This window comes from Canis lupus, chromosome 9, assembly GCF_003254725.2.
Source record: "Canis lupus dingo isolate Sandy chromosome 9, ASM325472v2, whole genome shotgun sequence".
NCBI lineage: Eukaryota > Metazoa > Chordata > Mammalia > Carnivora > Canidae > Canis > Canis lupus.
In genome coordinates this window covers 51477698-51489975 of record NC_064251.1, presented here as the reverse complement: position 1 = coordinate 51489975, position 12278 = coordinate 51477698, and the positions used below count along the sequence as shown (strand labels likewise).

Sequence of the window (12278 nt, the reverse complement as noted above, 5' to 3'; positions counted from 1 at the left end):
GGGGGAAGGGACAGCTCTGGGCTGCAGGGTGTAGGGCTGGCCCCGACCTGGGGTGATAAGGAGGGTGCCCTGATGTCAGGCTTGGGCAGTAGGGGAGCTGGTGGGGCTCGTCCGGATTCGCCCTTGGGGCTCAAGGTCTGCCGTTGGCTGCTGCCCAGGGAAGGCCCGGCTCTCCCAGCGGTCTGTCCGGAATCTGCCCTGACCGGAGTTGCGGGACGTTTCAGCCCCGCCCCGTTGTGTTTTCTGTCTGGCTCCGAGCTTCCTGCTCTTTTTCCGGCCTCTGTGTGGCTGACCACACATCAGTGTCCAGGCTGGACTTGGGGGGTGACGGCTGCCCCCCTCACCCCCAGCCTCAGTGGGCCAAACTCTGTGGGCTTTTGTGGGGCCAGGGCCCCGGCCACAGTGAGACACCTTCCAGAAGCCTGGGACTGCGTTCCCGACTCTGCGTCCCTGGTAATGACGTTCTCGAGCATGCGGGCAGCTTTGCCTTCACAGGCGCCCCGTGTGTCCAGGTTGTAAACAGGTGCTCTCGTTACTCGGGAGCGTGGGGCCGCGTGGGGCCGGCGCGTTGGAATCCAGCTCCCCGGGGGAGCCTAGATCCCTGCGTGTGTGATTCATCTTCAGGTAACACGGTGGCCTTTGCAGACACCCAGTAAGACTGCTGCAAAGCCCAAAAGAGTCGTGTGTGTTATTTTTTAAGTGGTTTTTGCCTGTGGAAAGAGTGTTTTTTCTTGAAAAGGGCCCTGCCTTCGATCAATTTCTTGGGGGCTACTTTATTGCTATTGATTCAGTAAAGCTTTAATCAGGAAACAACCTTGCAGGGGGTTCTGGGGAGGGTAATGTGCCAGCCTCGTCGATTTAGCAGCGAGGAGCATTTGCCGAGACTTGGGGGCCGCGTGTGAGCCTCACGGCTGCCTGGTGTCTCGTTCTTCAGGCCCAAGCTCGGGTGGGGCGCACCCTAGGACTGCACCCAGGGCTGGCAGAGGTTGGGGGACCACTGTGGGACACTGTGGGAATCAGAGACCCAGGGTGGGTTCCCTGTGCCTCTCCCCTTCCTCCACCTCTGAGAGCCACCAGGTCACCAGTGCTAGGAGACGGCTCTCTCGTTCAGGATGCTGTCCCCGAGCAGTGTCCCCTCTCTGCAGGCCCTGGTGTGGATGGGACCAGATACACTCATACGTACTTACATATTTAAGGCTTCCTGGTCTGTTTGCCACCCAGAGGACACTGTGCATGTACCTGAGTGTCCCCACAGAGCTGGGGACTGGGGACTCACCTTATTTACCATCCAGGAGCCTGCTTTTGTTACTGCTGCGTCTGCCCCGCGTGGCTTTCCACACACACTATTCCATACTTTCCAAGGTAAATCCTTTCTTCACGTTCTGACAGCTCTGAAATCAGTGTTGGCCTCGCGGGGAATGATGTGTCAGACCCTGTGGTCTGCACGATTCGCTGTTCAGAACTGAGATTGGTGGCATGAACCCATGAGGAAGATCCTCAGGTGACGGGAAGGTGCCCGTGAGTCCACCCTGCCCCGTGATCTTGACGCTGAGAAGGGGTCTTCAGTACACAAAGTTGAGACTAAACAATCACAAACAATGATTACTAGAAAACCGTTCGAGGATTTAATTGACTTAGCAGCACTCATCCCAGACGGGCTTCTCAGTTTCCTGCCTGTTAATAAAATCATCATGGGGACGGTGGGGTTGTAGTTCCCAGGAGCCTTGCAGGGTCAGGGTGGTGGCCTGTCCCGCTGGTGCCTGGACAGAGATGAGAGATGGGGCCACCCCAACCTGTACCCCCTGCCCCGGGCAGCCCAGCCACCTGTGAGGATGGTGAGAATGGGGGATGGAGCCACTCAATACCCAGCCCCCGAGCCCTGGGAGGCGACCAGGATGGTTCCTTTTTTTTCAGCCCTCTCTCTGTGTCCAGCCATAAGTTCTGGAGTCTCTGCCTCCTGGAGCCCCTAAGGGCACAGATGAGGTGGGGGTCCCCACCTAGGGCTGCCTGCGTCCCCCACCCTCTGGCACTGGGCTGGTGTGTTTTGCTGCATCTTTTGGCTTTCCTGAGGCCACCTGAGTGGGGACACTGGTGGCTGAGGGCTATTAAGAGGGGTGTCCCAGGACCGGGGTGTCAGGAGGCTGGGGGTTGAGGAGCCAGGGTGGGTGAGGTGTCCTTGGGGGGTACCCCTTTCCTATTCTAGGCTTAGGGGTGGATGCAGAGCAAGGGGCAGCCACCCCCGAGGACCCGAGGCTGCCCTTCTGTGCTCCTTCAGACTCATCATCGATCTGTGCGTGTTACTCCTGGATGGCTTTCAGTGGCTGTTTCCCGAGCACCTTGTGGTGATTGGACCTTGTTTCTTAAAGAGCACGGAGCTGCTGGCTGACAAGTTCTCCAGACTGGCCAGCATGGGGATCGGACACAGAAATGCACCCTGAAGCCTGTGCATTTTGTGGGAACCAGAGGTCAGCTAGCCAGGCCTCACCATGCCTTCCTGGCTGATTTCCTCTCACGCCAGCCCTTTGGCTCTGTGGCCAGGAGTGTGTGTGTGGGGGGGTTCTAGACCTTTGGTGGGGTTTCAGATACCGGGGGAGCTGGACTCCTCATTTCCCCTCCGCTGCCCTTGGCTTTTCAGGCACAGACTGACTCGTGGCCCTCCTTGGAGGGTTCCAGATTTGGTTCTCGGCTTGGCCTGCCCAAAAAGCTGGCTTGAGAAGGACAGGGAGGGCTGCTGGGTGTGGCTGCTCAGCGGCCATGTGGATTAGTGATGTCTGCCAGGACCTGGGTGGTGGAGGGGGCCCACTCTGCTCCCACTCATTAGTGATGTCTGCTGGGACCTGGGCAGTGGAGGGGATGCACTCTGCTCCCACAGATGAGTGATGTCTTCTGGGGGGTGGGCAGTGAAGGGGGGCACACTCTGCTCCCACAGATTAGTAATGTCTGCTGGGGTGTGGGCGGTGTTGCGCACCTTCTGCACACCTCCCCTGGGGCAAGCATCTGCGGTCAGCCTCAGAGCCCCTTGGACTCAACCCTGTGACCATTCCCCTCCTCCTGCCTCCTGCCTCCACCTCCTTGCACCCCTCCGCCTAGGCTCAAGCACTGCCCCATGACCTCCCCTGTCCTGTGCTCCCAGCTCTGCTCCTGCTCAGCTGGCCCTGGTCCTGGGGGAAGGGATGCGTTTCATCGTCTGGCCTGGCAAGGTGGGGGCTTGGCTCAATGCCACCGTGAGGGAGCTGCCGCTACCCTGTGTTGCCCTGGACCTGGACCCCTCCTCTCTGGGCCAGGACACCTTTTCAGAGTCTGGGACCCTGAGTCTGGACCTGGATCTGGATTCAGACATTCCCGTGTCTCAGAATCCAAGATGCCTCCTTTCTGGGCCACGGCTCCTTCACTGAACAGAGGGTGTTGTAGTCAGATGCACAGGGTGCCACAGGCCTGGGCCGGCAGCAGGCCCCACGCAGTAAGCTGTCTGGGGAGAGGAGAGAGCCTGGCCCTCACGGAGGGCACCTCCCTGCTCTGTGTCTGTCGGTGTCTGCCAAATTCTGGAGAGGAGGAAAGCGAAGGCACTTAGCTTCCCCTTCCTCTCAGCTGTGCCTGGTTTCCTGGCTCGAGGAAGCTGTTGGCAGTGCCGTCCTGGAGATAAGATTTGAGGTGAAGCTCCTCGAGCGAGCCTCCCAGGTGAGCGGCTGCTTGTCCCTAGCCCCTGGGCTGCCCTGGCCTGTGCTGGGAGGTGGAGGCCTCTCCAGGGACCCGGGAGGCGGGAAGTAAGCCTTGGTCTCTCGTGGTTAGCATTTTAGCGGCCAGATGATGAAATCCCCTACGGGCCAGAACTTTCTCGGTTCAGCCTGGGCGTGGGAGGGGCAGCAACAGGGTGTTCTTCTTGGTGGGTTTGGTGTCACAAAGCTGATTTACATGTGTGCCTGATTCCTCCTGTGATGGTGGAGCAGTGAGCAGTGTCCCTTGAGAAGAGGTGCCTGCAGGTGTGGGCCCAGGGGCTGGGGTGCCAGGTTTGCCCAGCTCTCCCCATGCATGCGGGTCCTGGGGCAGCCCTGCCAACGTGCCTTGGACTGGAGACCTGACAGCACCGGAAGCTGTCACAGTTCTGAACAGAGGCCCCAAATGCAGGTGTTGGTGGGGGCTGTGCTGCCTCAGAGGCTGCAGGGCATGGTCCCTCCCCGCCATCGAGGGGACACCTCGCCCCTGCATTTGGTGGCCACATGCGTCCCGTGGCTTGAGAACCCCCGATCCCATCTCTGTCTCCATCTCGTCCTCTCTGCCCTGTGTGTCTCCAGCAGACCCTTCTCACCTCTGGGGCTTACCTTTGGGTCCCCGTACTCCGGCCTGTGCAGGGCTGCTCTGTGGTTTGCAGCTGGTGGGCCACGCAGTCCTCCCCACCCCGAGCCGCTCCGCTGCACTCTCACTTCCCTCAGCCATCCCCCTTCTCTCGAAAATAGCACCGGGGTGGGCAGGCACCTTGCAGGCCCAGCCTGGGAGCCTGGGTGTAACTGTCTCTTCCCATGGGGGGAGGGGCCAAAGGCTGTGCCGTCCTTCGGGTGCCCTCGTGCCTGGCACCAAGTAGGGCCTGGCAGCCTTTGGGGTGATGAAGGGGTGAGTGATTAGTGAGCACACCCGTGCAGGTGGGGACTGTGCTTGGGGCTGCCCAGGGCCCTCATTCGCCTGCTGCTCTCACGTGGTGGAGCCCGTCTCTGCCGAGGGCTGTTGGGTGGTGACTGTCCTGTCACCCTGCAGCCGACATGGAACCTTTGGCTCCGTTGTGGGAGTGGCCTGTGAGGGCAGAGCCGTCTGCCATCGTGTAGATATGATGGTGAAACTGGTAACAGCTGAATGCCCAGCGTCAGGGCCAGGCCTGGGGAGGCTCCTGGACGTCCGGCTCGGGCTGCCACTGGGTGTCTTGCTGCCAGGGAGGAAAGCCAGGGCCCAGGCTTGTAGGCTGTTCCCAGCGCTCAATTTTGTAATAACAAAAACTAGAGCGTCAAAAGGCTGGACGGCAGAAAGTCCCCACCTGGTAAGTGGTGCTTGAGGGCTGGAGCTCATGTGGGTTTTTCTTTTCTTCCAGGCCCCCACTTATGTAGGAGAAGCCATTCTTTTTTTCAGGGGCAAAGACCAAGAGCAAAGTTTGATCCTGGGAGCCGTATCCCAGGCACCTTTCCCTCCATTACAGTCAGATGGGACCTGCAGGCAACTGGCCTGGACGGGGGCAGGATGGGCGGAGGCCTCAGTTTCCCCACTTGGTGAGGTGGCTGGTGCCGGTCATCCCAGCCCCGGAGGCTCCAGGGCCCCGAGTGCCGTGAGCCGCCCCGTCTGCAGCCTGCCCTCCCGGGGACCCTGAGCAGGTGGGGCCCTGGCTGGAGCTTGGCCTCCTGCATTGAAATGCCAGTTCTGGCTCAGCTTTCCCGTTTGTGGGCTGGCTGGAGGCGTGCCCGCCCTGTCCCCCCATCCCCCCTGTCCCCCTGCCCCCTGGGCCACAGCTTCCCTCCCCTGCTTGGCTCCCACCCCACCGCCCCCAGAGGGGCGGAGGGTGAGTCTGCAGCTGGAGGGTGAGTCTGCAGCTGTGAACATTCCTGACCCCGGTTCAGGGGAGAGAGCCCAGCTGTTCCTGGCAGACAATGGGCCCCGCGCCCCCCTGCTGCCCATGCCTCCTCGGTGCTCTGAGTGGCTGGAATTTCCAGAAAGTGCAGCTTCTTCAGTGGAGAAGAGCTGGTGGAGAAGAGCTGGGAAAGGCCGCATCCTCAGAAACAGGCTGTGCTGGCTGGGTTTTTAACACATTCACAGGACGCTCTTCTCCTGAAGCCAGCCAAGGGTGGAGGTGTCTTTTTAAGAAATCCTAAAAGTAATGCCCGATCACTGCAAAAAAGAAGAGACGACTTAGGAAAGTTTGTGGACTCCCGCCCCGGGAAGGCCCATGTCATTGTGATGTTGAGGTCCCCAGACCCACAATATCTGTCAGAGGCTGGTTTTGCTGCTCTGAGGCAGCTGGAGACCCTCCTGTGTGGCTGGGGACGCGAGGGGCCGGGGGGCCCTGAGATGCATCGAATGACCATGGCATGGGGGGGGCATGCGGGATAGGGTGGGGGTCCTGACGAGCCAGCAGTTTTTTTTTTTTTTTTAAAGATTTATTTATTTATGATAGAGAGAGAGAGAGAGGCAGAGACACAGGAGGAGGGAGAAGCAGCCTCCATGCCGGGAGCCTGACGTGGAACTTGATCCCAGGACTCCAGGATCGTGCCCTGGGCCAAAGGCAGGCGCTAAACCGCTGAGCCACCCAGGGATCCCCCAGCAGTTTTTTTATGGTGGTGAAATGAAGAGCTGGGGTCGATGGAGTTAGGGCACAGGCAAGCACCGTTGGCTGCATTCACACTGTCGTGTGGCTGGCTGTCCCCTCCCTCCGACTCCACATCTCAATCATCTTGCAAAACTGAAAGTGCACCCGCCAGATGACCCCTGTGCGCCCCTCCGTCCAGCCGCAGTGTCTGTTGCTTGGCCTTTCCAGGGCCTGGGGTGTGCCTCCCGCGGCACCTTGCCCCGTCCTCCATGCCTATCCAGCTCACAGTGTGTGTCAGGATTTCCTTCCTTTTTAAGGCTGAATAATATTCCGCGATGTGGCTGGACACCGTTTTGTCTGCCCATCACCCGCTGATGGATGGATCGTGGCCATGGCTGTGCACACACCTTTGAGCTGCTGCCTTCTGTGTTTTGGATGAAGACCGGAGGTGGGATTGCTAGTCGAGTGGTGGTTCTACTGTCAGGGTTTTCAGGAGCTGCTGGACTGCTTTCTGCTGGAGTCCTTGCCCAGGCCTGCTTTCCCTTTGGTCGGCAGTGATCCCCTGGTGGGTGTGTGGGGGGGGTCTCTCTGGAGCCCGTGTCCAGGCTGCAGAGCCCCTCCCCTCCCCCTCTCCCCGAGATCTGCCTCCCTGGGCCCCAGGGACTGCAGTCAGGCTCACCAAACAGGGAAACCAAGGCTTACAGAGGGCAGACACTTGTCCGTGGTCCCCAGTGAGCTCTGCACCAAGCTAGGTGCACGACCAGTGCCCTCTGCCCTCACTGCCCGCAGGGTGAGCAAGAGGGGGCAGGGGATGCGAGTTCCTGATTCGGAAGAGCACCCGTATGCACCTCCCCAGAGGGCAGAGGCTGCAGTTACCCCCTGAGGTCAGGCCGGCCTCTCCGAGCCCTTGGCTAGTCTGTGGGTGGGCAGCAGCCTGCGTGGGAACAAAATGGAAGAGAAGTAACTTCAGAAGGCACAGCTGAGATTTCACACGTATCGGGTGTCTCTCGGGCGAGGGAGGCTGGTTTGGGGGGAGGAGAGAGGCGCCTGGTGTTGGCATCAGGGGTTGGACCCTCTCCCTGGCTGCTTCACAGATGGGTGACTCCCCGTGGGGTCCCTCCCACCTGCTCCATTGGACGTTTGGGGCGTGGATGAGTGAAGCCCCCGGAGGGACCGGGGGTCCTGACAGGTTGAAGGCTCTACGGACTGGGATTCAGGGAAGTGGGGCCTCCTCACTCCCTCCCTCACCCACAGAGCTGCCATCTGCCCTGCGGACCGAGCCTGGGAGATGTCCTTGGTCCCCGAATCCGGGGGTGACGAGCCCTCTGGGTTCTCGAGCATCGGGGCAGCAGGAGGGGGAAGTGCTTTCCTCTCTCCTCACCAAGCAAACTTGGTTTATGGTTCACAGACGGCAGGCTCGTGAACACGAAGAGCGTTTAAAAACCGAAAAGCGTGTGTGCCTCTCATTCTCCACCTGCTCGGACTTCAAAAAACGTTTCCCAGCGGGGCACCTGGGTGGCTCTGTTGGCGGAGCGTCTGCCTTCAGCTCAGGTTATGATCCTGGGGTCCTGGGGTCGAGTCCTGTGTGGGGCTCCCTGCTGAGTGGGGAGCCTGCTTCTCCCTCTCTCCCTGCCCCTCCCCTGCTTGTGCACTCACCCTCTCTCTCAAATAAATAATTAAATCTTAAAAATAAAACAACACATTTCCCTGAGTCCTTGTCCACCTGCAGACGTGTTTATGCTGAGCGTTAATCATCATGACACAGACGTGTTGAGCACACACACCCCCTCGTGTGCCCCACACATCAGCCCGTCCGGCTCAGCGAAGCTGTGGAGTGAGCAAGCCGGGCACAGTAGGCTCTCAGCTGCTGTCACAGCCTGACCTTCTGTTTCCGTGCAGGGAATGAGTCCCCTCTCCCCCTGCAGCCTTCTGGGGCCGCTTTCTGGTTTCACTGGGCACCTCCTATGTGCTGCTACTGCTCTGGGCACGTTGGGCCCTTGCTAATGTTTGGGGAGAGGTGGCACCTGCAGAGCAAGAGGCAGCCTGCCAAGGCCTCTCACCCATTTGGGTGCTGCATGGATGCTGTCCATCAAGGGGCCTTCCTTGCTGACTGGCGGGTCACCCCCGACCCCCATGGTGACCGAGCACATTCAGCAGCCTCGACCGTGCATGCGTGCATGTGGGGATGGGTGGACTGATGGATGTTAGCCGTGTGTGTGTGTATGTGTGTGTGTGTGTGTCCTGGGGGGACGCCACATTCTGGGGCCTCCCCCCTCCCTTAGAAATTCCTAGGAGCTGTGGAATGACAACTGAACAGGAACTTTACCCTTCTTGCCATGATGGGTGTCCACCGAGCAGGGGGTTCCCCACGACCATCCGTGTGCTGCTTTGAGGGATGCTTTCTGCTGCACTCCGGGCCTGGTGGAGGGGAATGTTTTGTGTCCCTTGGTGTCCCTAAGGTGATGGGGCCTCAAGGAGGCCATGTGTAAGGCATTGGGTTGCCACACATGGGAGGTCACCTGCATGATCAGGCCGTATTGTGCAAGTATGTGTAGGGGGTCTTAGCTGCCCCCAGGTGGGCTGCAGCCCCGGGGTGAGAGGGTGGCCTTCACAGAGGGCAGGGGGGCTCGGACTGGGCATCCTCCCGTAGCCACTGGATGGGGGGTCTGGAGACTTTAGATGTGCACTCAGCCTGGAGCTGGGGTCACGGGGGCGGGTGTCCCTGGGAGGGCGTGGCAAGGGGAAGGGTCAGATTTGGACCCAAATCTTTCTGCGTGAACACTGGCTGGGTTTGTCTGAGCCCCACGCTTCGATGCAGGGGTGTCTGGAGCTGGACCAGGCACTGTGATGTTCAGGAGGAGGCAGGAAGGTAGGGTTCAGGCTGCCCAGAGCCCTGTGTGGGCCCCAGTATGGCAGGTGCAGGATGCAGGGGCTCCCAGCTGAGCGGGGCCATGGGGGCCCTGCGGGCCACGGGACTCTAGCCTCAGGTTCTCGTCAAAACCCAAGTTTTCTGTCCATCCATCCATCCGTGCATTCCGCAGACCTTTGCCAAGGGCTTGTGGGTGCCTCACATGTTGTGTTCAGGTCACAGAGCAAGTGGTTCAGGGCACAAGGGCTGCCGTGATAAATGACCGCACCAACAGAAATTCATGCTTGCCAGCTCCGGAGGCCACAGCCCCAAGACCAAGGTGTTGTGTGGGCCGTGCTCCTCCGGAGGCTCTGGGGAGGGTCCTCCCTGCCTCTCACAGCTCCCGGGGGCCCAGGTGTTCCTTGGCTTGGGGCAGCATCCCTCCCATCCCTGCTCTGCCCTCACAAGGCCTTGCCTCTTCTTCCTGGGACTCTGCCATGTGTCTTATAAAGGACACTTGCCGTGGGGTTTAGGGTCACCCCAACCCAGGATGATCTCACCCCGAGATCCTGAATCACATCTGCTTAGACTGTTTTCCGAGTAAGATTGCATTCACAGATTCTAAAGGTCAGGACCCAGACATGTCTTTTTGAGGCTGCCTTTCAACCCCCTTGCACTTGGTAAATAACTTCCTCAAGCTTCAGCCTCCTCATCTGTAAGATGGGGATCCCATCCGTGCTTCGCGGGTCGTGTTAAGGTCAGCAGAGCTGATCGGCCTAAAGGTCCGAGTGTGCTCCCTGGTGCGGGGGACGCGGCTGGCCCCTGGTGGTGGCTGCCGTGGGTATCACCCTATCTGACGGAGAAGGAGACCAAGGCTTGGAGAGGGGAGGTGGGGGGGTCCCCATGTCCAGGCTGGGCTTCTGGCCGTGGGCCTCACGGAGCACATTGGCTTCATGGGGGAAGGACGTGAGGCTGTCCGAGTGGGCTTGGGCCCTGCCCTGTGGGTGACTGCTGCTTCCCCATGGTCGGGGCTTTGTGGGCATCCCCCAGAGTGGAGCAGTGGTTCTCCAGGGTGTGTACCCGGCCAGCTCCATGAGGGGCTGGAACTGGGGACCCGGTGGGAGGGGTCGTCACTCAGAGCCAGCTCCCCCCGCCAGAGAACGGTTGACCATGGGGCCACTTGTCTGGTAAGGGTTTTGACACTTGGATGCGTACCCGGCTGGCAAGGGGCCTCCTGGCTCCTGCATCACCGTCCTCTCAGGGAAGGTGGGTCTGCCTTTGGTTCAGAGCAGGGGAGAGGCTTCTCGCTGCCCTCTTGTTTGGGAAGCTCTCTGGTGCTTTGGTTTTATTTTCCCTCAATATCTGCAGCACAGCAGGGAGGGCTAATAAGGAGGTCCACGCGCTCAGGCGGGAGTGCAATAATCTGGTGTGTGCTGCCCATTAAGGGACGCATTTGGCTTTCATTTCAGCAGGCGACAGGAAAACAAAGATAGCCAAACGTGTTCTGCTTGGATCCCTCCGGAATTGGATTGCCCAGCTTGCGCTGGCAAGAGGAACCTGCTCTGAGGTTGGCCTTGCAGGCCTCTTTTCTGTGTGGAGAAAATGAGTTGGTGGAGTCCTTGGGGGCGATGTCCCAGGAGGCTGGCGAGCCGGTGTTAGTGGCCTGCGCGGGCAGGAGAGGGAAGGGCAGCCGTGGGTTCTGGGGGCAGGGGGGCGCCCCAGGCAGCAGCCCAGAGCTAATCTCTCTGAGCCATGCCCGCCACGAGCAGCCAGGCAGCAGGAGAGTGGGATTTGAACCTCCCGGTGTTCAGAAGCCGGCTCAGAGGAGATGGTTGGCTGCACAGGGACATCCTAGAAAAGCAATTTCCTGCTGGCTTTGTAGAAAAACCTTTGGTCTGACCCTGACCTTAAAGGCTCGATAGCTCGGCCTCTCTTTATCCCTCCGGCTCACACAGGCCATTAGGCCGAGCGGCGGTTCTTTTGAGGACTCCTGGGAGCAATTTCCATCCAGGTGTTGGACGGAAATCACAGACTCTTTTCTTAGACAGCTGTGGTTTCTACAGGGGTCCCTGCCACACCCCTGCCCATGTGCTCGAGCCTGGGACCGCAGGGCAGGGCCTGGCATACAGTAGGCGCCTATCCAGTGTCCATCAACAGGATGGAATGGGCATCAGCCATCCACCTACTCTGCTTGGGTTTCCAGGCTGCTCCTTTTCCAGGGTTATTTTCCTTGGTGACCCCCCCCCCCCCCCGGCCCCCCAGCATCGATAGGAAGCACTTCAAGGTCAGGATGGAGAGTGATCATCTGCAGCTGCCACAGGCTTGGCCTGGCCTGGCTTTGCTCACCGTCAGCATGCCTCCTCCTGTTGGAGAGTTTCCTGACCTTTCAGAACCTGCTTCCCACTGTCCAGGGCTGCAGACAGACAGAGACAGACCGGGCTGGCGGTTGGTGAGGAGCCCGGTGCACCGGGTTTCAGGGGCCTGGTGCTTGTTGGGAGCCGGAAGCTGGCCCCTGGCAGAGCCATAGCTGCACAAAGGCAGTGCCGCCCTCCCTCCCAGAGAGGAGCCCGGCCTGCACAGAGGCGGCCCCAGTTTATCCATCAGCCTGCCTGTGCCCTGGCTCCTGACGCCCCTGCGGCTGAGGACATGGCCTGAGTGCAGGAAGCTCCTGTTAGACCGTGCAGATGGGATCGAGCCCCCGACGCTGCACAGATGAGCCCTGCTGGGCCTGTGCTTTCCCTGCCTGGAGCAAGGCCTGGATTGCAGTGCCACCCCGGCCCCTGGTAAAGGGACAGTTACGGGGCTTTGGCCCCATGCCAGTGACAGAAGTCCCTCACTGTCGATGCTGACCACGCAGGCTGTGGCCTTCCATCCTCGATCCGACCACCCGAGCCTCAGTGCCCTGACCTGGAGGCTCACCTGGAGGCCCTCCACTACACCCAAGTGGAGTGGGTGATAAATGACCCACAACCCCAGAGCTGTTACACTGTGAGTGGGTGGACCCTGACTGGCTGGTGCGGAGAGGCCCCCGGTGGCACCGACGTGCACAGGAGCATATGGTCGTGCCAACCCCAGTTCCACCTGTTTGTTTTTGGAAGAGGCGCTTCGGGAAGTGAGGGCTGCCCCCAAGCAGTGGCGGCTGCCCGT

General features: G+C 60.1%; 1 protein-coding gene across 7 annotated transcripts in view; it reads left to right on the top strand.

Annotated features, from left to right (window-relative positions):
• Nucleotides 1-12278, top strand: part of VAV2 (vav guanine nucleotide exchange factor 2) — a 168385-nt gene that overhangs the window by 13894 nt on the left and 142213 nt on the right. Inside the window, exon 1 of one of the 7 annotated variants that reach the window (XM_049114366.1) lies at nt 4564-5026. The exons of 5 other annotated variants lie outside the window; for them this stretch is intronic. In XM_049114366.1, coding sequence (XP_048970323.1) covers nt 4820-5026 — 207 coding nt within the window. In that variant the 5' untranslated portion in view covers nt 4564-4819. Of the gene's footprint in view, nt 1-4563; nt 5027-12278 lie in introns of those variants that run through there. One more of the 7 variants, XM_049114368.1, reaches the window with a different exon arrangement.